At 39.5% G+C, this 27,240-nt stretch overlaps 1 protein-coding gene across 1 annotated transcript in view; it reads left to right on the top strand.

Moving 5' to 3' along the window:
- The window catches only part of EYA1 (EYA transcriptional coactivator and phosphatase 1), a 174,749-nt gene that overhangs the window by 13,289 nt on the left and 134,220 nt on the right, over positions 1–27,240 (top strand). The window contains exons 3-5 of the mRNA XM_061122834.1: positions 12,399–12,476; positions 23,741–23,810; positions 24,136–24,281. Of these exons, the coding sequence (XP_060978817.1) occupies positions 12,399–12,476; positions 23,741–23,810; positions 24,136–24,281 (294 nt within the window). The remainder of the gene's footprint in view (positions 1–12,398; positions 12,477–23,740; positions 23,811–24,135; positions 24,282–27,240) is intronic.

Below are 27,240 nucleotides of genomic sequence, written 5' to 3'. Positions count from 1 at the left end.
CTGTCCCCATTAAACACCAAGTCCCCATCCGCCTATTGCACCACTCCATCCCCCAGCCACTGGCATCTACCAGTGTACTTTCTGACTGTAGGTGTTTGACTATTCTGTGCAGCTTGTATAAGTGAAATCAAATAGTATTTGTCTCCACCTAATGTATATAGGAATGCATATTTAAGGTTCACTTAATACGTGTCCTGCAAACAGATTATACCTTCTCTTCAGCTATAGACTTAAAATACTAACTCCAGTCACTGCCATCTACTACCTGCTCAAAGAGCAACTATTAGTAAAGAATAATACAGGTGACTTTTTTTTTTTTTTTTAAGCAAACATATCTACTGAGAATGGCTACTGCAGTGTTTCCATGGAAAGAGAGGTTTACTTCCCTTGGAGACCCTCACTTCCCCTGATAGCCTTTGTAGGTCCTCTGAGTACCTGGAGTACTCCATAAGTACTTGCTCAATTAATACCCAATGTGGGTATGATTTAGGTCTGAGTGCTCCTGTGGTTTGGTGAAGCATGGGAAAAAGGTACGATCTGAGATGTAAATTTGGTAGGTTGATTACATTTTAGGCAAGTAAACCGTTTTTCCAGATTGTTATGATTGAGGTTCTGAACCTGAGCCAGCCCATCTGCTTCCGGTCTTCATACACTAGTTTGTTTTAGCATTCGCTAATTTGCAGCATGCACTGATACACTTTTGTTCAATGCCTTGCTCTTCTGGGACATTCCTGTTGCTGTCCCCTTCACTGATTGTTAGGCTCTCCATCAGAGATTAAGTGATTAAGGATGATAAAACCCTCATTGAACAACATTTGACTTCTCAGTAGTTTCATAAAAGGTATGGTAATCAAAGATATTTGAAACCTAGTTGTGTGACCTTAGGCTAGTTTATAAACATCTTTAAGCTGTGATTTTCTCATCTTTCAAATGTGACAGTTACAGTAAATATCTCATGAAGTTGCCACGAAAAGCAAAATAAACTATTACTTGTAAGGTGCTTAGCACAATGTCTGACATGTAGTAAACGCTCAAGAAACATAAGCTATTTTTAAAATGATTACTCTTCCAGGTGAAAATTCTACATAAATATTGCCTGTGCCGTAAGTTGAGACTGTTATATTGCTACCTTAATTCTTAAAATTGGAGCAGTCTTTTCAGGCCATTGTGCTGTGTTTGCGTTCTTATAACACACTAGCATCTAAATGTAGGTATTTGTTAAAAGTCATCAAATGGCACATTTAAGGTTAACAGACCACATACATGTTTAATTATTTTTCATATGTGGATGTTCTGTTATGTTTATGAAATCACAACAAATTTTCTTGTCTGAAAATTCACAGTGGGTTTTTGTCATCAGGCACTTTAAATCAACACATTAAAATTAGGCTATCATCTGTGTTCTGGAATATTTTGGTATTAGAAAGAGGGCTTAATTCTCCAGGTTAGAAGCCACTGAGTCAAACAAAAGTGCTCTCAGAGTTTAGAGAAAAGAGCTCTTCAGCTTGCTGAGGTCTGGCCAGGCTTCAAGGAAGAGATGGAATCTGAGCTGAGTGTTTGGGAAATGGGTAGAACCTGAATAGATTGAGAAGAGATGGAATGCATTCTAAATGAGGGACCATTATGAACAAAGGTAGGATAATGTGGGAGACAGTGAGGAGACTAGTGGAGCTGAAAAAGGAATTGATAGTAGATAAGGTTGGAAGGATCATCTGGAGCCAAACTGTGGAGGACCCTGAATATTAGGCTAAGGAATTTGGACTTCATCCTGGAGCCAGTAGAGAAGCCATTGAATATTTTGAATGAAGGTTGATATGGTGCAAGTGTTTTAGGTATGAATCTGGCAGCAATTTCAAGGGTAGATTGGATTGAGGGAGACAGGTATAGCAAAATGGAGGCTCATGAGATCTGCCTGAATTTTGTGTGTTAGGAACCTGAATAGCAACAACAAAACTGGAATCCTTATTTAATTCTTTTTCATATATGGATGTTCTGTTATGTTTATGAAATCACAACAAATTTTCTTGTCTGAAAATTCACAGTGGGTCCGAATCAACAGATTAAAAATAGGCTATCATCTGGGTTCTGAAATATTTTGATGATAGAAAGAAGGCTTCATTCTCCAGAAGGTTAGAAGCCACTGAGTCAAACATTCAAAGGGATATTTCAAAGGATATTTACCAAGTATCATTTCTTTCACCAAAAAGTCAATTAGTCTAGACCTCTACATAAGTCATTGTGCAGTGCCCTTCCAATATGCTATACTTCCTGTGAATAACGAGTTTCGATTGACCAGCATTCCTTGTTGGCTGTGTACACCCTTAAGTTCAAGTTTAGTCTATGTGTGTTGATTTTGTTTTCATAAGATAGATAGTATTGCTATTTTGAAAAGTTGTCTTACTCTTTGCAACCCCATGGACTGTAGCCCACCAGGCTCCTCTCTCCCTGGAATTTTCCAGGCAAGAATACTGGAGTGGGTAGCCTTTCCCTTCTCCAGGGGATCTTCCTGACCCAGGAATTGAACCTGGGTCTCCCTCATTGCAGGCAGATTATTCTTTACTATATGAGCCACCAGGGAACCCCTTTTAAGAAAAAGAAGATGAATTTAAATTTTAGAGTACTCATAATCATATTCCAGACTGTAAAACCAATCTGAACATAAAGGGATACCTTGTTTTCCAAATGGATATTAACCAAGAAAAATCATTTAATTCATGGATATATATTCTTTTCAATAAAGGAGAAATAGTTGAATGGCTGCTTATAATCTTTTAGTTATTCAGTTATGTCTAAAATAAAATATATAAATGTAGGAATATTGCTATCTTTTTTACTTTCACATTTCATGTAATTTTATCCATTCTTTTTCTATATGCCTTTGGTATCCCTTGATGCCACTTTTTGTGTCACATTTTTTAAAAACATACATTTCTACTTCTGCCTCATGACTTGAGATAGTCAGTCATTCAGGTCAGTCACTCAGCCATGTCTGAATTTTTGCGACCCCATGAACTGCAGCACGCCAGGCCTCCCTATTCATTACTAACTCCCAGAGTCCACCCAAACCCATGTCCATTGAGTCGGTGATGCCATCCAACCATCTCATCCTCTGTCGTCCCCTTCTCCTCCTGCTCTCAGTCTTTCCCAGCATCAGGGTCTTTTCAAATGAGTCAGCTCTTCACATCAGGTGGCCAAAGTATTGGAGTTTCAGCTACAGCATTAGTCCTTCCAATGAATATTCAGGACTGATTTCCTTTAAGATGGACTGGTTGGATCTCCTTGCAGTCCAAGGGACTCTCAAGAGTCTTTTCCAACACCACAGTTCAAAAGCATCAGTTCTTCAGTGCTCAGCTTTCTATTTATAGTACAACTCTCACATCCGTACATGACTATTGGAAAAACCATAGCCTTCACTAGATGGACCTTTGTTGGCAAAGTAATGTCTCTTCTTTTTAATATGCTATCTAGGTTGATCATAGCTTTTCTTCCAAGGAACAAGCATCTTTTAATTTCATGGCTGTAGTCACCATCCACAGTGATTTTGGAGCCCCCCAAAATAAAGTCAGCCACTGTTTCCACTGTTTCCCCATCTATTTCCCATGAAGTGATGGGACCAGATGCCATGATCTTAGTTTTCTGAATGTTGAGCTTTAAGCCAACTTTTTCACTCTCCTCTTTCACTTTTATCAAGAGGCTCTTTAGTTCTTCTTCACTTTCTGCCATAAGGGTGGTGTCATCTGCATATCTGAGGTTATTGATATTTCTCCCAGCAATCTTGATTCCAGCTTATGCTTCATCCAGCCCAGCGTTTCTAATGATGTTCTCTGCATATAAGTTAAATAAGCAGGGTGACAGTATACACCCTTGACGTACTCCTTTTCCTATTTGGAACCAGTCTGTTGTTCCATGTCCAGTTCTAACTTGCTTCTTGACCTGCATACAGGTTTCTCAAGAGGCAGGTCAGGTGGTCTGGTATTCCTATCTCTTTCAGAACTTTCCACAGTTTATTGAGATCCACACAACCAAAGGCTTTAGCATAGTCAATAAAGCAGAAATAGATGTTTTTCTGGAACTCTCTTGCTAAAGGCAGAGGAACCAGAGATCAAGTTGCCAACATCCACTGGATCATTGAAAAAGCAAGAGAGTTCCAGAAAAACATCTATTTCTGCTTTATTGACTTGAGATAGGGTACTCATTAAATCTGTGAGTGATACTATCATTGAATCCAAGCTATAACTTAACATTACAATGGTTATGGTTTTGTCTTATAGGTTCTTTATTATCTGTACAGCATAATCATGTGTGATGTAGCTCTTTAAAGGTCTGTGTAAAGGTTTGCTTATAGCAGTATCTAATATTTTGCCTTGGACTGATCAGGACCACAAATTATTAAATATATGTGACTTACTTATCTCTCTTTTTAAAGATCAGGAAGGATTCTCTCTAAATATACAAAACCAATGATTGATATTCTTTATGTGAATATATCTTCTCCAAAGAGTACTTTGCTCGAAATAGTATGAAGGAAATGTGTCCTGCGAGTGAGAGGTTTTATAAGAACCTGCGTAGAAGTTGACAGTGATCATTTCGGAGGAATAAAATATAATTTTCAGTTTAATCATATACAGTGTGTTTAATTGCCCTATACAATGTACCCAGAGGTATGAAGTCAGTTGTAATCTGCTTTTCAAAGTCAGTTGTACATTTTTACCTTCATCCATTTCTTCAGTGAATATTGAGTTCCACTTATGTGTGAAGCACTGGGCTATGTTCTATAGGGATATAAAAAGCTGGAGTTCTAACTATAAAGAAATCTATATCATATTTGGATGAGACTATGAAATGTAAAACAAGGTTGAATAGGATATGTGTTCTAAATGAGGTACAAACTCAGATTTAGTGGCTCAAGGAAAAGAAGCATAACCCCTGAGTAGCATATCAGGCAAATCTTCACAAAGTAAGTGGGACTTCGATTGAACCATGAAGGATTCAGATCAGTGGAAATTGTAGAACATTTAACATCAGAAAGAAAGGCACTAGCAATACTGTGGAACTGAGGAAGTATTAAACATTTGGTGGGCCAGTTTGGTAGGCTAGTGTTGGTTGGTTTGTTTGCTGTGTGGTTCTTTGTCTATAAAATGTAGATAAGTGTCAGATAGCAAAGTTGGAATGATTAAGTAGGATGTGCCTATTTTGTAGTGCTCTTGTATTCCTGTAAGTTACTAGTTGTTATACAAAGTGTGTATAAAGGAAGTGGCATAGAAAGCAAAAAAAAGAAAAAGGCTTGGTCTTATAGAGGGCCTTAAGAATATGATAAAGTTGTTGTTGGTGGTGTTCACTTACTAATTCATGTCTGACTCTTTGTGACCCCATGGCTTGCAACACTTCAGGCTCCCCTGTCCTTTACTATCTCCCAGAGTTTGCTCAGATTCATGACCTTTGAGTCAGTGATGCTGTCTAACCGTCTGATCCTCTGCCTCCCTCTTCTCCTTTTGCCTCCAGTCTTTCCCAGCATCAGGGTCTTTTCCAGTGATAAAGTTATGATAACTTAATTCCGAAGAAAATGAAAAGCTGTTGAAGACCTCAGCAGCAGAGTGACTTGCTCCAGTCTAGTCTATAGAAAGATAAATATCTCTGTTCAAGATAAAGACAAACTGAAAGGCCAACTGATTAGCTTTTCTGAGAGACGAGGTATACAGTAATTAGGCTTGTGACTGTGAAATTAGGGGAAAAGTGGTTGCGAAGGATTAGAACGGTAGAGATGATAGATTAACAGTGGAGTGTGAGGAAAGAGTTGCTGGGAGGAATCAGCGTGAAACACTCAGTCTAGATGGCTTGCCCACTACAAAAGGATAGGATGAGGAGATTGCATTTGAGCACTTGATTTGCCCTTGATCCAGACAAGGGCATTGCACAATTGGAATGTGAGGATTGGTCTCCATGAAAAAGTTGTACGTGTGGATAAAGATTTGAGAGTTGTCTACATGGAAAAGATTTTTTTAAATGGTTGCAAGGAAAGACATGATTGTGAAGGAAAATTTAGTTGGATAAGGAGGAAGTACAATTATTGAACCACAGAGTATGCAGAGGAGAACAGTCCAGAGGAAAAAACACAAGGAGAACAGGGAAACATTGCTGTGTTGTATTGATCAATGATGAGAAAAATGTCAGAGGAAGGCCCGTTCTACAGAAAAATTAAGGAAAATCAGGATGGAGAAGAGTTTGAATTAGGCAATTAAAATCTTTTTAGTAAAATAGTAGCTATAAAGGAATGTTGCAGAGGACTAAAGAGAGAGTAGATACTAAGAATTCGAAGGCAGATTTTTAGAAAACTTAGTGATGAAAGAAGGGAGAGAAATAGATAATGGTTGAGAAAAGATTTTTTTAAATTAGGAGAGATCTGCCTATTTGCTTATTTATTTAGATTTTGGTTTTGCTTTTATTAAAAAAATTTATGAGAGTGTAGTTAATTTACAGGTTATGTTAGTTTCAGGTGTATAGCAAGGTGAATCAGTTAAATAGATGCTTTTATCCGCTTGTTTGTAGATTGTTTTTCAATATAAGCCCTTAAGAGTATTAAGTAGAGTTCCCTGTTCTGTACAGTATTAGTTATCTATTTTATATTGGTTTGTGAGTGCTTGCTAAGTTGCTTCAGTCATGTCCAACTCTTTGAGACCCTATGGACTATAGCTCGCCAGGCTCCTCTGTCCATGGGATTCTCCAGGCAAGAATACTGGAGTGGATTGCCATGCCCTTCTCCAGGGGATCTTCCCAACCCAGGGATTGAACCCATGTCTCTTATGCCTCCTACATTGGCACATGGGTTCTTTACCACTATTGCCACCTGGAAAGCAAACTAGAATTTTTCATCAATAACCCTAACACTCATATGCATATGTGATGATGTGTTTATGTGTGCTCAGTCATGTCCAACTCTCTGCAACCCCATGAACTGTAACCCACCAGGCTCCTCTGTCCATGGAATTTTCCAAGCAAGAATACTGGGGTGGTTTGCCAGTTCCTTCTCCAGGGGGTCTTTCTGGCCCAGGGATTGAACCCACATCTCTTGCATCTCCTGCATTGGCAGGTGGATTCTTTACCACTGGCACCACCTGGGAAGTCCCTATAGTGGTTTAATTAGCCTTATTATCTGTTTTATATAGTGTGTGTATATCTATCTCAGTCTCCCAATTTATCCCTTCTCCCACTTTACCTCCTGTAACCAAAAGTTTTTCTACATCTGTGACTCTGTATCTGTTTTATAAATAAGTTCATTTGCACCATTTTTTAAGATTCTACATAAAATTGGTATCATAATATTTGTCTTTATCTTGACTGAATTCACTCAATATGACCATCAACGTTGCTGCAAGTGGTATTAGTTGATTCTTTTATATGGCTGAGTAATAGTCCGTTGTATATACATACCACATCTTCTTTATCCATTCCTCTATTGATGGACATTTAGGTTGCTTCCATGTCCTGGCTATTGTAAATAGTTCTGCTGCCTGTTTTTAAAATTAGGGGAGGCAGAAGGGAAATAGTCCCTTGGGATGAAGTAATGGAAGTTGTTGAGACCAAATAACCAGATATCGGGGTATTGTTGCAAAGAAGATATATGGATGTTGCATCAATAATAAAGTTGCTTGGTGAGCATGGAATCGTGGTATGATGGGTTAGTTGGTTGATCTTGAGAGTGATGTGATAGATCTGTCTCCACTTAAATTTATGGTGAATCAAAACAGGGTTCTCTTTCATGGGCCATATACAGTATGCGTGCGTGCTCTGTAGTCTCAGTCGTGTCTGATTCTTTGTGACCTCATGGACTGTAGCCTGCCAGGCTCCTCTGTCCTTGGAATTTTCCCAGCAAGAATACTGGAATGGGTTGCCATTTCCTTTTCCAGGGGATCTTCCTGACTCAGAGATCGAACCTGTGTCTGTTATGTCTCCTGCATGGTAGCCGGGTTCTTTACCACTAATGTCACCTGGGAAGCTCTAACATATAGTATATTCACCCTGAATAGTGCTGGAGAGAGAGATGCCCACATGTTCTCCTGGAATCTTCTATCATGATTGCCGTGGTCAGCATCCTTCCTCTAGTCCATTTCTTCAGAAAGAGTATACACTGATTGAAATGACAGAGGTGTATGTTTTATTAATATAACCATGCATTTAGTCCTGCCTTCTTGTTACATCCAAATTACCTTGATTTGATTTTGGCTGTCCTGAGGCAATGGCTTCATGGTTGATCTTAGACAAGCCACTTAGCTTCAGATTCTTCTCATTTACTTTTCAAAGGGTAAGCTTCACTTTAATGTGAAGTTTGTAACAGATTCTGTCCCAGAAGAAACCACTTTGATTTCTCGTCATCATTTTAATAAGACACTCTAATGATAGACTAACTATAAAAGCATGGCATCTGGACCTAGCTCAGTGTTCAATGATTTATAAGCATTTATCTTTTTAAAATATTCTCATGAGTGTATTGTCTCCAGTTACTGATGAGGAAGCAGAGGCACAGAGAAACTGAGTCACTTTTCCAGGTTCATACTGTTTTAATAGCAAATCTAGATTGAACTTCAGCTGATAATTCCAAAGCTGGTGCTTTTAACTCTTTATTGTTTCCTTTATTCATTCATTCACTTATTTATTATATATTTTAACTCTATTCCCTGTTGCTCCCTGTACTATCCCATAGGAGGAAGGCATTCAGTATGGTAGTTACATAATACTGCTACTAATGATGATGATAAATATAGTTTCAGCTCCTTCTGTATGCCAGGTACTTTACATACATTTTATGGATTGTTACTGCATTCCTAGGATGTAGATAACATTTTTTTTTTCTTGTGACAGGAACCTAGCAACTTTCAAATATGCAGTATAATATTATTGACTGTAGTCACTCTCTCCATGGCTTATTTATCTTACAGCTGGAAGTTTGTATCTCTTGACCCCCTTCATCCATTTCACCCACCCCCTAAACCCCCTTTGGCAACCACTTTGTATCTGTGAGCATCTGTTCTCTTTATCTGTGAGTTTTGCTTTGTAGATTCCCCAAAGAAGTGACATCATACAGTGTTTCTTTCTCTTTTGACTTGTTTCACTAATACTCTCAAGATCCATTCATGCTATCACAGATGGAAAGATTTTATTCTTTATTTTATGGTTGAGTGGATTCCATATGTAAATGCCACTGTAGATATCACTTCTTAAATTTTGCAGAGGAGATAATCAGTGTTGAAGAGATGGAATAACTTCACAAAGTCTTATGGTGGGTGTTTGAATTATTTGCCTTCAAAACGAAAGCTCAGAGGCACTGATAGATGGAAGTGTGTGGTACCTCTGGAGGATATAGCAGGTTGCCCAGTATAGCTCAAGCCTAAAGTGCATGGTTAGCTGAAGCTGTTGAAAGGATCAAGGAGATTAAAGTGGGGAAGACGGATTTCTGAGTATTTTTTAAAGGATGAGTCCTTAAATATCAGATAGGAGATTGAAAATTCAGAGTGGTAGAGAAAAGACAGATTCTTGAGTGGGGGCAAAAGAGAATAAAAGTTGCTGTTTTCTGAAAGAATGAAATCATATAGCAAAGGAAAAAGTGTGGTGGAGATAGAAGAATCCTACCATTATTTAGAGGAAAACAGGTTATTCATAGATTTTTTTCTTTTTGGATAGGTAGTGTAGAGAAGATCCTTATTGTCAGACATAACAGCACCTTAAAATGATCAAACTTTAAAAATCCAGTATGTTGTGTTTTTAAATTCAGAGCTTTGGTAAGGTGCTTTATTATGTCACTTATGACATATTTATAAATGTCATGGCACTAGTAAGGATATGTAAAGCTTTGGTGGCCACAGGATTATTATCTTGTCTGTTTTAATCTTCTGGTGGGTGTATGCTTGGCATGCCCAGAGCCAGAAGTGGTCTCTGTTTATTTGGCTTTCATTCAGAAACTATTTTCTATCACAGTAAGTCACCAGTCTCTGTAGCATCAGGTGGCTGGTGATGGCAGGTTGACCTACAGTACCTGATAAGATCACGAATATTCTGGTAGTTACTTTATGAACTGGCTCTTCTGTGTAACAGTGAGCCTTTAAAAAAAAAATGGCTTCATCAGGAAACAGGAGTCTTTATTCTTTAGTCTATGATGAATATATTTGAACAATGGCAAAAAGCAACGGGCTTGAGGCCTAAAAGGTTAAGTACCCCTTTCTTTTCCTTCCTATTCTTTTTGCATATTTTTAATGGCCTCTCAAGGACAATTAAATATGCCTCTTGGGAGTGAAAACTACTTGATTAAGCCAAATATGGAGAGTAGCTCGGGTGGGTCATAGGGGTACAAAGGTAGCAGTAGTTAGGTAGAGTCAGGCTTTCATGAATTTTGCAATCCAGTCTACAGAGTCAAGGACCTCAGATTTGGCAAAGACTTAGGAGTCACCTGGGCTAACATCGCACACTGTAAATTTCTTCTTCATCTTTCCCGGGCAGCCAGGTGAGTGTGGACCTTCCACTTGAGATCTGCCAGTGAGTTCTCCAGCCTGGAAGCATTAACACTCCAGGAATACAAGGACTGTAGGGGTTTTGCTTCCCGTTATGTCTACAGAGTGTGGCAGTGCCTCCATTGCTGCCCTGTGTGGTCAAGTAGCCCTTATTATTGGGATGTGCCACTTAACTGCCAGTGTTTCAGCCTTGGAATAAAAAAATATCTAACATGAAATCCCATTTCGGCCACTTGGGCAATTTCCTTATATCTCTGATTTCAGTTTTTGCATGTGAAACTGGAGAGTTTGTGCGTTGTCTTCTGAGATCTACTTGTAGAATTATTTAAAGGGATTAGTTAGAATGTCTATAAAGACTCTCACACATAGTAGGTGCTTTGTAGGACCTATTCCTCTTGGGCATAGCTCTGGTCTTTTTCTGGTCATGTGATATTTGATACTAAGTTCAGATCCCAATGGTAATCTGTCAAGTACAGAGTGAAATAGAACTATTGCTTTGTATGTACAGGGCGTTACATGAGTTCTTTTTAAAGCAGTAAGGTAAGGATGTGGGTAAATGAGCAGGAAACCGCACCAGCACTGGTGTCCCTGGCTCCCTGAATCTGCGGCAGTGTGATGATTATGAAGAGCAATACTATTAGGTTTCTTGGAGGCGTGAAGAGAAGAGGGAAGTACAGGCTTATATCAGAATTTATTAGCATCAACTAAGACTTCTAATCTGAAAGAAGAAGTGGAAAAGTGAAAACTTCAATCACACTATTGTTTGTTCTACATTAGAACAGTCAGTTGAAGTGATTCCCTTTGGATTCAACTTGGTTTAGAGACAGTCTAAATAATTAATGTTTTGAATTAATTTTATTTTTCAACTTGGTTTAGAGACGGTCTAAATAATTAATTTTTTGAAAGTGAGTATATGCTGCAACTATTCATAATGTGTATTTTAAACTACCCATTATGCACGAGTGGAAGATTTGAAGGCCCAAGAGGGTGAATTTGTCCTTTGCCTTATGTTTATGTGAGATTGGTAGTGTTAAGGGAAGGAAAAGCTGCATTTTCTCCATCATCTTTCCCCATTCCACATGTATTTACATGGTGAGAGAAGCCTCCCCAAATATTCTCTTGTTGTGGCCTTCATTTTGGGATACATGTTATTGATTTTTAGGTAACCTCTAAAATATTGTTACACCCTTTTTGAAAACCTGTTAATAGGGATGTATAACTTCCACAAAGTGGGCTGGGAAAATTCCAATGATAGCACTTTACTAGTAATTTCTAGGGAAGATAATGGTTCTATCTTTTTATTTAAAAAAATATAAAACTAGGGGGAAAAGGGTCCAGAGGTGTTCTGGCTTATCTGTAATAATCCCATCACTATAACAGTAGAGTGGATTTGCTTTGGAGAACCAATAGCATAAATATAAATGTCTTTAATTTATAGACCCAGGGACTTTACCAGAGGTTATGTTTTCCACCAACTGTCTGCTATCATTATTATTTTTAAATGGAAAATTTTATTTATGCTTCATTTATATTTAGTGTGGTTTTGGTACTAAGTGTACATTAGACTTTGATGCATTAGTGGCTTTGTGTGGCTGGGTGGTAATAATAATCCATTAAAGTGAGCACTCTGTTTTTCAGCCATGCTGGATAACTGAGAAAGCAGCTTTTAAAGTTGTTTCTTTTAAAAGTTACTTGTCACAGTAGGTTCCTTAGAAAAACTCAAGGTGAATTTCTTTAAAAAAGGCTCTTTTAGGAATATCAATCTGATTTATATACTAATATGAAAGAGTTGATTTTTAGATTATTTTCTTAAAAATTTTTGAATGTTATATCTTCTCTACTGTGCGTTTACAAATAACTATTAATTGGATACATGATATATGTTGTTTATTTTTGTAGTTAAAACAGAGCCAATGAGCAGCAGTGAAATAGTTTCAACAACAGCAGACGGGTCTTTAGACAATTTCTCAGGTTCAGGTAAGGAATAAATATTAGATTTTCACATTAATATGAAACATTATTTTTTGTGGTTTATATATGTACAGATATATGTGTGTAGATGCATATGTATGTGTATATTCTCTATGTAATACCATATAGTTTTTCTCAGAGTCACATATTTGCAATTCTGATGTTTTTATTTAGTGTGATGCTGAAGATTTTTGAGAAAAAAAATCAAAATGGGTGCTGTTCTCGAAATTATCTTTATTATGTTAATGACTCCTTTTGTCTCTCGTCTGTGTGATTTTTCTTTTTCTTTTAAAAACTATTTATAAAAAATAAAAACGATTTATTTATTTGCCTGTGCTGGGTCTTAGTTGCGGCACGCAGGGTCTTTGGTCTTTGTTGTGTGGCATGTGGGATCTTTAGCTGAAGCATGCAAACCCTTAGTTGCAACATGTGGACTCTAGTTCCCTGAAAGTGAAAGTCGCTCAGTCGTGCCTGACTCTTTGTGACCCCGTGGACTATACAGTCCATGGAATTTTCTGGGTCAGAATACTGGAGTGGGTAGCCTTTCCCTTCTCCAGGGGCTCTTCCCAACCCAGGGATCGAACCCAGGTCTCCTGCATTGCAGGTGGATTCTTTACCAGCTGAGCCGCAAGGGAACTTGGCCAGGGATCAAACCGGGGCCGCCTGTACTGGGAGCATGGATCTTTGCCAATGGACCACCAGGGAAGTCCCTGTGTGATTTTTCTAGTCAAGCAAAAGACTGGCTTCTGATACCCACTAAACTGACTTGCCAAGTCATCCTCCTAAGTAACTGTCATATCCACTAGAGATTAGACTTTGTAAAGCAGCTTTAGATCGTTAAGCTGGTCTTTCATCTCTTTCACATCGATAAAGTCTGCCTCCAACAAACAAAATATCTGTGTTTCACCTCCGTTACAATGAAATTCCTGATAAAAAAGTGACTGTGATAATAAATTCACTGTGAGAATTTGAGTTTATCTTTGTCAAATTACCCAGCTTGGACTCTTTCCATTAAAAAACCATTTTTATCAGAAGTAATTCTTCAGTGTTTAACCCTCTTCAAGTAGTTTGCTGTGTTTATAAAAGCTCTCCATTGGAAATGCTCTACTTTTGTAAATTTGTGATTGAGTTCATCCAGCTCTCAGGATCATTTCACATATAACACAACTAAAACACGTTATGTAGATACAAAATAAAATGCAGATGCACAACATTTATGCTAATAGTACCAGCTAGAGGCAATGGGAAATAAAATGTTAGACCTGTAGTTCTTTGTGAAGCATTTACTGGGATTTGACTTATGCCAAGCAGTGTGCTTCGTGCTATTATGTATTCAAAGAGGTGTGAAAACGGTCCTGGCTTGTGGCTTAATAGGGCAACCTAATCACCAGGCCATCACAGTTCAGTTCGATGATGCCAGCGGGAAGCCTGGGAACCCCTGAGAACACCCGGGAAGAAACCGAGTTGGAGTGGGCTGGTCAGGGAAGGTTTTCTGGAGGTGTCTATGCTCCGCCTTTAAGAATGAGTAGCAATAAAGCACACATAGAATTTGAGGATGAGGGAAGCAGGACGGATGGCACATTCCGTGGGAGGAGACCAAGGCAAAGAGGCTTGGAACTTGGAGGAGCCACTGATGGATCAACCTCCTTGGTGTGTCTGGTGTGAGCGGTGGGGTGTGTGCTGCATGGGGAGACAGGTGCCAGAATCAACACAGGCAGGGGTGTTCCATATGGTGTGTGTGTTTTATCCTGAGTGCCATGGGTAGCCCCAGAGGAAGAACATTGCATGATCATATTCCCTTATGGAATGACTTGGGCAGAATGGAAGGAAGGCTGGGGAGCAGAAGGTTAGAGAACAGTTAGGTTTTTTTTTTTTTTCAATCTGGGCAAGAAATAGTGAAGACATGAAATAGGGTGCTGGCAATATTCATTGGAAGGATTAATGCTGAAGCTCCAATACTTTGGCCATCTGATGCAAAGAACTGACTCATTAGAACAGACCTTGACTCATTAGAAAAGACTCCATTAGAAAAGCCCCTGATGCTGGGAAAGATTGAAGGCAGGAGAAGGAGGAGACGACAGAGGATGAGATGGTTGGATGGTATCACTGACTCGATGGACACAAGTTTGAGCAAGTTCTGGGAGTTGGTGGTGAACAAACCACCGACTCATTCATTCTGCCTTTTTCATGATTTTTTTGCATCACATATGTATAAAAGTCATACTTTTAAAAAGGCATCATTTTAAAGTGCAAGTTACGAATCACATACTGCAAAGACATGATTACCACATTTACCATACTTATCTATGAATAATCCCAAAGTATTTATGAATCCCAAAGTATCTATGAATAATGGTATTGCATTGCATCAGTGTTTTTCCTGATTTTTATCACAGTCTTGTGGTGAAGAAATTTCTTGCTTTTAAGAAATATGCACTAAATATTTATGTGTAAAGAGGTATCATATCCACAGGTCCAAAAAATGTGAGCTATACAGGTGCATACATGCACACACACGTATATATAGAGAAAGAATAAAAGCTAATCTCAGAAAATGTTACCATTTGGGAAGTTTGTGTGAATGATATCTGGGAAGTTTTTCTACTATTCTTGCAACTTTTCTGCAATTGTCAAATTATTTCAAAATAGGGAAGTTAAAAAATGAGAAGAATGGATGGATTTACCAGTTTTAGTGGACAAAGTGGACAAGCGAGCTTCATTTCCCCTTGTGCCCACTGGCCCATGTGTCCTGCCTCTGTGTCTTAAGCATAGTTCCTAGCAGGTAGTATGTTCTCATAAAGTTTATTGAATGAATGAATAACTTAATGAATGAGAAAGTGGAGACAGGGAAGAGAAAAATGTCTTTCATGTCCATAGGTAGTAAAAGAAGAAGAGAGATGATGGTCCATTAGAAAGAGGGTTGAAGGGTTGATAATGATATTTAGAAGGTCAGGGTGGTCTGGGATGCCATATACAGGCAGGTGTGAAAGGTAGAGGCAATCCTGATGAGATAGCAATGGCTTACATTCAAAACGAGAGTGAATCAGCCTGGAAAAAGAATAGCTTTTCCACAGAAACCTCAGGAAAGATGAATGGGAAGTAATGCAGATGAGTTTGAAGAGAAGAAGTAGGAGGCAAGGTAGGGAATTCCTGCCTGATTCCTCTGTTCAAACCCTCCAGCAGCTCCCAATCCTTACAGGGAGCTTGCATGCCCAGCAGATCCTATTGCCTGCCTCCCTTGCCTCCTGCTCTTCCTCTAATCAGGGTCTCTGCAAGGGCAGTCCTGCTGCCGGGTACCTACTTAGGTACCTGCCTGACTCCATCACCTTCACATCCCACCTTTTTGATGATACCCACTCTGACCACCCTACTCAGTGTTACAAAACTGTCAGTCTAGACTTCTGATCTCTCTAAATGCTGAATCTCCTCTCCACCAAACGACATACAGAACTATTTACAAGCTATAGCATTCAGTTGTGTATTAGGTTTATTGTTGGTCTCTCACCCCCATCAGAATGTAAGCTTGAGATGGCAGGGATTCAGTCTTCTTTTATTCATTTGTATCCCTGACATCTGAAAAAGTACCTGGCATTTGCTAGGTAGTCAGATTGGAGTTCCCTGGTGGTCAGACGGTAAAGAATCTGCCTGCAGTGAAGGAGACCTGGGTTCGGTCCCTGGGTTGGGAAGATGTCCTGGGGAAGGGAATGGCCACCCTCTCCAGTATTCTTGCCTAGGAAATCCCATGGATTTCCTCGGTGGGCTACAGATCATGGGGTCACAAAAGAGTCGACATAACTGAGCGACTAACACTTTCACAACACAGGCACTCAGATATTTACTATATACATTTTGAATACATGAATGAATGATGGCTTCTGCTTTTTTCTTTGAAGTGACTCAATATGAGAAGAGAACTGAGGGCATCAGTAAAAGACCAATTTCAAATAACTATTTGCCTAACTAGAATAGGTAGAAAAGACTGAAGGAAGGGGATAATAAATTGAGAGAAGAGAACATGTCAGGGGTCCTGCTTCTCTTGGATGATGGCTTGGAGAACAGATAAGACGGGAATAAGGAATAAAAATCCTGTGAAAAGAGGATGTTTCTTCTTTAATCTCAAAACTCAGGTCCCCACTTCATGCTTCTGGAGTTGGTTCCTTGTACTTCCCTTCCTCAGCCTTTATCAGCCCTTTAAAAATTATCTTGCATTGTCTTTCCTCCACCAGGCTTCCCTGGTGGCTCAGATGGTAAAGAATCTGCTTGCAATATGGGAGACTTGGGTTCAATCCCTGGGTTGGTTGGGAAGATCCCCTGGAGAAGGGAATGGCTACCCACTCCAGTATTCTGGGCTGGAGAATTCCACGAATTATACAGCGCATGGGGTCGCAAAGAGTTGGACACAACTGATCAACCTTCACTCACTTCACTTCCTCCTGCTAAACCATGGCCCTATGAGAATTAAGATTCTTTTTGTCTTGTTCACACTTAGTGTCCCAGTGGCCATTATGGACTGGAGTCCGTGGGAGGTGGTCAGTACATGTTTGTAAATAAACAAGTGAATCAGTTGGTGCTGTTATGGTTTAAGGCTGGGCTGGAGAAGGAAGTCCAGTATGTGGTCTTGAGCTTTCATGGTTGACCAGAGTAGAAGACCAGAGTTGAGGCCAAGACTCAATGAGAAAGCACTGGATGCATGATCCAAGATGATGTTGGAATATGTCAGGATGCAGTCAAATACTAAAATTTTTGATAAACTCGAGGTGGTTCTTAGGTGATGGGTCATTCATGGACGTGTTAAAGATTTGTCATGAACTTCAGAGATGGGAGGATTTCCTGGGACAGCAGAAAAACAGTGGTTTGGGAGAAACAACAAGGAGGATGTATTTTCAGGTCTTTATGAGTCTGGAATCTGAGAGAAGGAGCAGCCTCTACTGGGAAAAGATATGCAAAAAATGTTAGGGCCTTAAAGGCGGACTTAGTGGAAGGTGGAGAGATTGTTTGGTGAAGAGACTGAAGCTGTAGAGGATCTTGTTTGCCGTAGATTGATGGTCTCTGTTGGACACAGAGGAAAGGATCACATGAGCTGGGGAATTGGGTCAAAGCATAGCAGACACAGAATAACATGGGGATGGACCTTCATTTTCTATTGTTTCTTAGTTTTTCTCTTCTCTCTTCCTCTTCCTCCTCCTCCTATCCTCCTTCCCCTACTCTCTTCCTCCCTCTCTTTCATGAGTAAAGATGCAAAACCAGTGGCATGCTAGAGTGACTATGAATAGGACTTAGGGTTTCTAAGGGAAGAGGATGCTGGAGAAAGGAATCTCCAGGCATTAACTCCAAGATGGTCTTTATCTCTGAGGTCAATATGCCTTCTTCCTTCTCCATGATAGCTTAAAAATTCACATCTCAAATATTCTAGGTATCTTAAGGAAATGGATATCAAAGAAAATGAAGAAGAAGAGTCATCCTGACATTGGTAGTAGCTATTTCCACCTGTGTCCTTCAGTGAGCTCTAGCATCTTAAATCTCTAAGGAGGTAGCGAGGCTCACTCTTTTCCAGGGAATTCACCAGGTATCCTGGTGTGGGGAGACTGAGAGGAGAGAGGTTGATTTTCCAATGCATGTGGCTGAATTGAAAAATGCAAGATTGTTTATTATGTTTTTAAAATACAGTGATGAGAATGACCAATGAAAAGCAATACTTTAATGATTTAAATGTTGAGAACAATTGCGGTTGAAAATAATGTGCTTGAAGGGATTGCAAAATATCTTCACCTGCTGCTGCTTCCACTTCCACAAAGCCCAAATTTGTTATTCATTTGTTTTCATCATGCCAGTTGATGATATTGATCATGTAAAGTTGATATCTGGCGTATTTGAAAATTGGAAATTTCTGGGGGAGAAAAAACATCTTGTGTGACAAAATATGATTTCTTTGTAATTGTTCACAGAAAGATCTACCTTTGGGGATCTGATTCATTCATTCAACAATTATGTATTGAGCACCTACTATGTGCCAGGCAGTGTGCTAGGCTGTGGGTCAACATGGTGGTGAAAAAGTAAGCGGGTTACTCTTTTAATGGAACCTTCATTCTTGTGGGAGAGACAGATGATAAATAGATAAGTAGCAGTGTAAATAAACAGGCAGTGAAAAGTACTTTGAAGAAAACAAAAGCAGGTCAAAGTCTATAGTGAAGAATGGGTAGGGGTCTCTTTTAGAGGTAGGCTTCCTCTGAGGAGAGGGCGTCGGAGCAGAGCTCTTAGGGAAGTGAGGGGGTGACAGGGCTTGGAGTTGAGGGCGAGTGGGGGTTGTGACATGATGATCTAATTCATGTTTTTAAGGGGTCACTGACTGTCATGTAGAACATTCTCTTTAGGAGAAGATAAGGAGAAACAGGGAGACCCGTGCTTCCTAGTTCATAACAAGATGTTGGAAGAGCATGTTAGCTCACATGCCTCCTGGAAGAGTCACCAAGGCAGAATGTAGTTGCCCGGATCCTACTAGGGGAGAGGAGTGGAGGGTAAAGGAGGGGGAAGGAGGTATCCTGGCTGTCCTCTCCGCTGGTCACAGCCAGCACTGGTGATTGGAATAGAGTGGCAGATGAGAGAAAATAAGTTGTCACTTTTAGCTTATATTTGGGAGGGAGAGCTGGCTGGACTTAAGATAAAAGGATATGAGGGAAAGAGGAGAATCAGAACTTGCTTTTAGGCTTTTGAGCTGATTGTCCAGCTGAATGATTCTGAATGAACGAGAGGGAGCCCAGGGGAGCCGTGAACTGAGGACTTGCTAATTTTGATACTTCTATCAACCTTTTCAAAGGATTCTCCAGCTTTTGGACTTGACTTATCTCAGGGCCTTCTCTCCCTTCCCACAGTAGTATTTGGGGAGCTTCTTTAATTTACACATGAGAGGTAGGAGAAAGTGTGAAGTGATAGGAAACAAGTGTGCTAAAACAGAGAAGGAGCCATTGTCCCTGTGTCCCAGGGCTCTGGCCTCCATCCTGTGGAGTTTACCTGTGGTGTGAGGGCCATTTTACTTACCTGGATAAATGGCCTGGGAGCATTCTTTTTACCTTAGGCTATTCTGGTCTCATGAAATTGCAATTAACCTAAATTCTTTGACTATTACTTTAAAAAAAGTTAAAAGTTTTTTAGGCAACTAAGGGAAAAAGTACTGTAGGTAGAAGGCAGAAGTTTCTTGGATTTAAGCTACATAGAGATCATAGGGGTTTGAAGGAGAAAGCCCCAAGGATGTGGCTGTTTATATGTCATTACATGGTCAATAGTTTTAAGTGCACACAGAGAAAAAGCAGGACACTTGGGCAGCATTATAGGTTCTTATTCGCATCTATTTGATAAGGAAAACTCCCATTTATATTATATGTCAAGTCTATAAATAAATGTTATTTAAGTTTCATGTCATTATGATTTTAAAAATTCTACTTTGCCTTTGACCTAAACTTCACAGTCTCATTAAACACACATGGTTTATTGATAACTTACCACATGCTGAGGGCTTCCCTGGTGGCTCAGATGGTAAAGAATCTGCCTGCATGCAAGAGACCCAGATTTGATCCCTGGGTTGGGAAGAACTCCTGGAGAAAGGGGATGGTTACCCACTCCAGTAATCTTGCCTGGAGAAACTAGGACAGGGGAGCCTGGTGGGGTAGAGTCCATGGGGTCGCAAAGAGTTGGAAATGACTGAGCAACTAACACACACACACACACATACACACACGTGTGCGTGCACACACACACACAACTACCACATGCTGGGCCCTATCAAGTGCCAGGAAACAAAGGAGAGTAGGAGGTCCTTGACCCCAGAAGCTCCTGGTTAGCAGAGGAAACTAACACCTATACATTACATACACTAACCATCACGCCAGTGTTTGTTAGTGTGGTAAGCGTCACATTGCCAGTGTTTACAACATTCCAAAAAGTACAGGGGAGGAAGACATTATCCTAAAGAGAAAATGATGTTTTAGTCCCAGTGGAGGAATGAGTGAGTGACAGGCCGAGGAAAGAAGAGGCAGTAGGATCTGACATGAAGAACAACCAAAGCAGATGGGAAAATACATGGCATGCATGGGCAGTTTTCAAGTCCAGGGATGTACTGTAACTCTAAACCCATGGGTGGGTGGATGCTTCAATATCTTGATACATTCTGCCAAGGATCTTTTTGTTTTTTGTTTTTTTTTCTATGGATAATGTGAGTGGAGTTGAAACATTGTAAGCTGGAGAATGGACATGAAGTTGCCATATAGAAGATGGTGGCAGTAGTGAGGGTCAAAGGGCTGGGGTAGAATACAGGGAGAGTAGCTCAATGGCTATTGTTCCAGGCCAGGTAAGACTTACTGAGAACCCACCCCAGGACTGGAGGGTAGGAATGGAGAATGAAGACAGCTCAGCAGTCTCTTTTAGATTGGGGATGGTTGTCTTGAGAGTCATATAATGTGGGGAGGGGGATGGGATGATTCTGAAGTTTCTGATTTCTAAGAAGGGGTTGAGGAGATTGCATGTTTGGTTGGAAAGAAAGGGCAGATATGAGTTCAGATACAACTTTCTTATTTGTTTGGATGTGTTACTTAATTTCTAGCCCCATATATAAAATGGGGACAAAGAATCCTGTTTTTAAGCATTTTACTGGATATTATAGATGGTGATGCTGTCCTTTGAGTGGACTTAAAAATATAAAAGGAGGGGCAGATATAGGGCAAAGATAGTGGGAATTTAGGAATCTGAAATGGTAAGCATTTCTTACACAAACTTTGTATTACTCACTTTTTGTCATTATTTCATTTACTCCTCATAGCCAGTCTATTGGTGTGGGTAGTATTATTACCATCATTTTACATGAGAACATGTCAAGGCTTTGTTGTTGTTTAGTTGCTAAGTTGCGTCTGACTCTTTCTCTACCCCATGGACTGTAGCCCGCCAGGCTTCTCATGCATGGGATTCACCAGGCAAGAATACTGGAGTGGGTTGCCATGCCCACCTCTGGGGTATCTTCCTAACCCAGGAATCGAACCTGAGTCTCCTGCTTTGGGAGACAGATTCCTTACCACTGAGTCACCTGTGAAGTCCTGTCGAGGCTTAGAGGGAACAAACAACTTGACTAAGACCGCATAGAAGAGTTGGATCTTGAATCTGAGCTGAAATTAAATTCTGATTCCAGAACCTGTGCTTGTGTTACCACACTCTGTAGCCTCCTAAATCTTTCCTCATTTGTACACACACAGAGGATGCATATAATCCAAATCAAAGCCTCTCCAAACCTACCTTACCCTGTATAATAATGCTGATAGCTTCTATTATTCTATTTGTTTGTAAAAACAAAATTATTGAGTGGAGCCTATTAAGATGAATTTAAGAGCCTATTAATTTGAATTCATGGGTCTTTTCATGGGTCATGACCCACAATTTGAAAAATACAGGGGTAGAACTTGAAAAAAATAAAAGGGATTTCTGTGGCTTCTATCATCAGATGGCTTTGGGGTTCATTGTGTGTTATAGTACATACTTATGTTGTGGTTTCGTTTTTTAAAAACTTCCTTTCCATCTGTAATTATCTGGGGAAGACACTGCCTCTCCAGCAACTCTACTGGGTAAATCTACTCTGCCCTTGGTCTCTTTCCAGGCCTAGAAGAGGGGAGAAGAAAGACTATAGTCACAGGTGACCCGGGCAGTGGCAGCACTTGTGGTCCAAGCGTTCTTTCACTAACCTCTCCCTTCTATAAATTGCAACATTTAACTTGTCCTCCCATGGCTATTTGTGTTGGCCTCCCCACGTGTGACACCCGGGACTTGTCTTTGCATGTTTGCAACTGCAGCATGGAACTCAATGCCTGGAATAGAGTGGCAACCCAACATGTGCCAAGAGACGAGGGAGGGGACATCAGCCAGGCTAGCCGACCTTCTCTTATTCATATGGCCTCCGTCTCTTGCAGACCAACAGCTAGAGAGTTGAAATCTAGCAACTTGGAAGAGGAATACTGACTTCCAGCTATTCTCTTGTCACTGCGTTAGGCCAGTCTGCTTTACCAGGAAAGGATTAGTCATAGATTTTGAGATTCTAATGCAAATCCACCACTATTCTCCCGAACACAAGCTAGAAAATTACATTTTTGAAAAACATAACTGTATTGATATGATGTTGTGGAAATATATAAAACTTGGGGTGCATGGAAATTTACAAAGAATCTTAATGTAGAATATAATTAATTAGAGCCTCTGCAGTGATTATTAGTAGAAAAAGAAAACAAACATATTACGTCGTATAATAATTGTACCCAAAGCGTATATGCACCTTAACCAGGAAAAGAACAGGAAGAATTTGAGGGTAAAGGGGGCAATACATATATAAATGTGTACATATATGTAAATGTGTGTATGTAAATGAGTGTATGGGTGAATGCATGTAGATAGTTATGTACATAAATAGAAACCAAGAATTAACATTTTAAGGTCTTGTGTTAGCAAAAAGTATGTCTTTTTGCTGCTTTAGTTCAGAATGAGTGTAGAATATTTGCTAAGAGGGTTTAGTGCATTTCTGAGACTTACTGAGTCAAGTCTGTGATTAAAAAGAAATGAAATTCTGCTTGAATGCTTAAATGCTCTCTTTAAGATAAAAACAAAAAACAACTGTGTGACGTGGATACTGAAGTGGAGCACATATCACTGAAAGGCTCAGGAACATCCACCTCCAAGCAAGAAAATAACGGGCTGAGTTTGCAGCTTGAGAAATTTCATAGAGAAATGCATTTTTATTTTAAAAAATTGCTGAATCAGCACAGGAAAATGAGAATCTGTCCTATTTCTACTCCCTTGAGAGACTAGACTGTGTTCCGTGGTACCGTGGTCTCGGGTGTGTTTCCCCTTGAGCCCAAACAACAGACCAGGTGACTTGCCGGTCCTGCCTAGCCCTGTAATTCCAGTTCATCCCCTGCCTTTCAGTGTCTTGTTCCAAACAGTAGCTAGAACTCCCTGTGCTCTTAAAGTATTGCCACTGTGAAAGTCATCACTGACTGGTATTTAAGAAGATTGTGAGTATATTTTATAAGAGTTGGTGTCAAATCAGAATCACTTAATCCGTGTCTGTAGGTTCCTTAGTATAGTCTAACTTCCTATTATGTCGACTTAGGAAATTGCTATTTCTCCAAGTCAGAAAGGTCTATGATTTCATGTGGTCTACCCAGAGCTGAAACTATATCAATGCTATCAAAAACATATTTTGTGTTTTTCTTTCATGATTGTGCATTATTTTTCTTTTCCAGCCATTGGGAGCAGCAGCTTCAGCCCAAGACCAACTCACCAGTTCTCCCCACCACAGATTTATCCTTCCAAGTAAGATGTATTTTCTCTTAATCAATAAATAACTTTTCTGAGTAGTCTTTTACCTTATTTCAAGTCAGGTCTGGAGCCCACATGTTACATCTTAAGTGAAACTAAAGTGTGTTTCATAGAGACTTAAGTATACTTGAGTAAATTTATTTGGAGCATCACCTAGGAGGGACACTGAAATATTTCAGTACTTTGTCTATAATAGTTGAAGGTTATACATGAAGAAACAGTCTTTAACTAGAATTTGTGATTTGGTTGTTAATCAGTTACCTTGCATGTTTCCATCTAATGCATGGGCTTTCTATTTTCTGTCATTTCTGACAAATAGCAGACCATACCCACATATTCTTCCTACCCCTTCCTCACAAACTATGGCTGCATATGGGCAAACACAGTTTACTACAGGAATGCAACAAGCTACAGCCTACGCCACGTACCCACAGCCGGGACAGCCCTATGGAATCTCCTCCTATGGTGAGTAATCCCTTTGCTTTAGCGGTGGTGTTGCCTAGTGGGCACACTTGTACGTGTGAAAGTGTCAGAGGAGTGGTATATAGAGATGGAGCTCTTGGTCACTTGAGAAAGGGTTATCACCTTTTGTGTCTGAATTCCTAATATGATTGTTTCTAATGAGCATTGTAAGAAGGGGTGGCTACTTATCTTGAGGTCAGAAGTGGCAGATAGATAGCATGGTTCGTATGCTCTCTTGCTCTTTGTTTTTTTTCCCCATTTATATCTCAGTTCTTAATTTGCCATTTGAACACTTGGTTCGGGAATCCAAAGTATTCTGGTGCATATTTCTGATAAAACTTCTGTGAATGAAGTCTTTTGGGGGTGAAGATTCATTTCCTATTTATCAGGTGCTGAGCTATGATTAGCAAAGTACAAGCCACATTCAACAAACCCTGGCTCTAAACTTGATGGGAGTAGTCGTCTCACATGTCAGAGTAGTCGTCTCACATGTCAGTGTTATCAGCCACGAGGAAAAGTGATCTATATCGTGGCTTGGGCTGCACTTTAAAGAGCCCAATCAGGAAACATTGAAAGCTCACATCCTTATTTGTTCCCTCTCACCTGGGGATTATCTTTATCTTGGTGTAATTTAACTCAATTGTTAACAGGGTCAATACCTGTAAATTAAAAATAAAGCCAGCCAAACTTCAGAGTTTAATTCTTAAAAATCTTAGGATTCCAAAAATACATTCTTTTCCATGGAATGGTAGCTGTAATCTTAAATTGCAACATGTTGGAATATAAAACTATGAATTATTGGCATTTGATTACAAAATAAATAAAACCTAGTGATCCAGAAAAAAAAAATACATGGAATTTTGGAAGCAATGACTGAAAGAAAAGACTAGTGGATTATTTTGTGATCAATATTCTAATTTTGCTTCTGCTGCTGTTGTTGCTTCATAATCTTTTCTCAATATGTTGAAACAAATAATGTTCTTCTTTAGGTATTTCACTGATCATTAGAAGGTAAATTATCTTTGTTTTTTTTTGTCCTGTCTTTACCCCAGACAAATTTCCCACATATACATTTTATAGAAATGAAAATCTAAATTATGTATTACTTCAGCTTTTATAGTTTTATTTTTAAAAGATCACAACTGAATGTGATCCAGTGAAGTGTTTTTCAACTAGACTTAAAAACAGCTATCAAACGGACTTCTTAGAATTATCTTTCATTTCCATGACTTCACTGAGTTTCTCAAAATGATGTTAAATATAGATCAAATTATCTGTAATTTACTTTTAAACTGTTCTTGTGCTGAAAGAGGAAAAGGGTCCCATGATTTGAATTGTGTGACTTCAAATTCTATAATGTGAATTAAGGCAATCCCCCAATTTATATTCTCAAAATTTATTTATAAGCTGATGATTTGAAATATAAATGTATATTCTAGGGCAAACAGTATTAATTTATATTCTCAAAATTTATTTATAAGCTGATGACTTGAAATATAAATGTATATTCTAGGGCAAACAGTATTCAGGTACTATAGATGTATCAATGATGCCAGGAGAAGGTACCTTTCCTGGTACTGCTTTGGCTATTACTCACACACCTCTCTTGGTTTTTCTCTTTTTTTTTGCTCCTCCCCATTCAGTCATGGTTGGGCCCTTTGCTAGTTTCTGGGTAAGGACTCCTCTAGTTTTAAACCATCAACAGATGTCTCTGTTGTCTGAAATAGTTGGTCCAGTAGGGTGAGATGAGCAGACGTTCTAAGGTTATACTCCCAACTAGTAAAGTGAGAATGGGGATTTTCATGTGGTAGGTGTGGATTGGGAAAGTGCTGAGAGTAAGGCTTAGTGTGAAGGACTTGATCCCAGAGCCTTCCATGCTTATAAATCTGGGAATGAATAATTCTCAATCCTTAGCGCTTTCCTGATCCACGCCCCCCTTCTTCTCTTTTTGCGCCTTGAGGGCAAGGAGATGCCCTAGTGCTTCTGGCCTGCCATTCTGTTTTTCTTGGGCCAGTGCATGGAAAAATATGGCAGCTTTCTTTTCATTGTTTGCTCCTGGAAGAAAAGCACATAATTTAAATTTATGGGTTTTAACCTTAAACTGATAGTTAAGATTCTGATGGTCTTAGAATTCTGACTATCTCTGAGGACGTGTATCCCCTGACTTTTTAATTAGACCCAGTGAGAAAAGATAGGCAAATGTTTTCACAGTAAGAGCAGTGGGTCCGTGGGGAAGAAGGGGTCATGCCATTCTTCACTGGATCTGCATGGAGTCAACCAGTCGGATGAGTTTGCCAGCTTCTAGCTAGAAGCCATGGAGATGTGTGTGGCTATGGGCATTTTCTACCTCTTCCTGCTTTTCTTTATCTGTTCTTACCACAAAGATTCCCATTCTGAGCCTCCAGTCCGAAAACAGAGCTGGCACAGGTGAAGACCAAAAGTACAACAGTATAGCATCAGAGAGAGGAGAAAATCCCTATTGTGACCCTATGAAAAGGAAGTGAGTTTCTGGAGCCATCAAACCACCTGTCTGGGGCAGCTGTTTTTCCAGGGACCATTTATAAGTGTGGCTTATTCACTGGTTTGGGATTGCCTTTGCAGGGAAAGTGACATTTTTTAAAATGCTAAGGTTGTGTTAAGACTGCAATGCAAGGCCATTATGAGGTTGTTTAGAGATACTTCAGAAATTAGAGTAAGCTCTCTCAGCCAAGAGTCAGATTCTTCCACTGCCTTAGGAAAGTTACCTAAATTCATTCTACTGATGAAATTCCCCTAAAATGGAAATAAACAGTGAGACTACTGTGTATTCTAGATCTCAAAGATATTATTTATCTTAAGTGCAAAGTAAAATTATTCCAAAATGTGAATTCCCTTGGCAGACATTTTCCTCCCCTCCCTCTGTGGGAATTAAAGACAGTTGTTAACTTTCATGACTGTCTTTAATTATGATCCAAGGCTGAGC

The sequence above is a fragment of the Dama dama genome, chromosome 21 (assembly GCF_033118175.1).
Source record: "Dama dama isolate Ldn47 chromosome 21, ASM3311817v1, whole genome shotgun sequence".
In the NCBI taxonomy this organism is placed as follows: Eukaryota; Metazoa; Chordata; class Mammalia; order Artiodactyla; family Cervidae; genus Dama; species Dama dama.
Note: the sequence above shows the minus strand (reverse complement) of the source record. Positions and strands in the feature narration are given on the sequence as shown.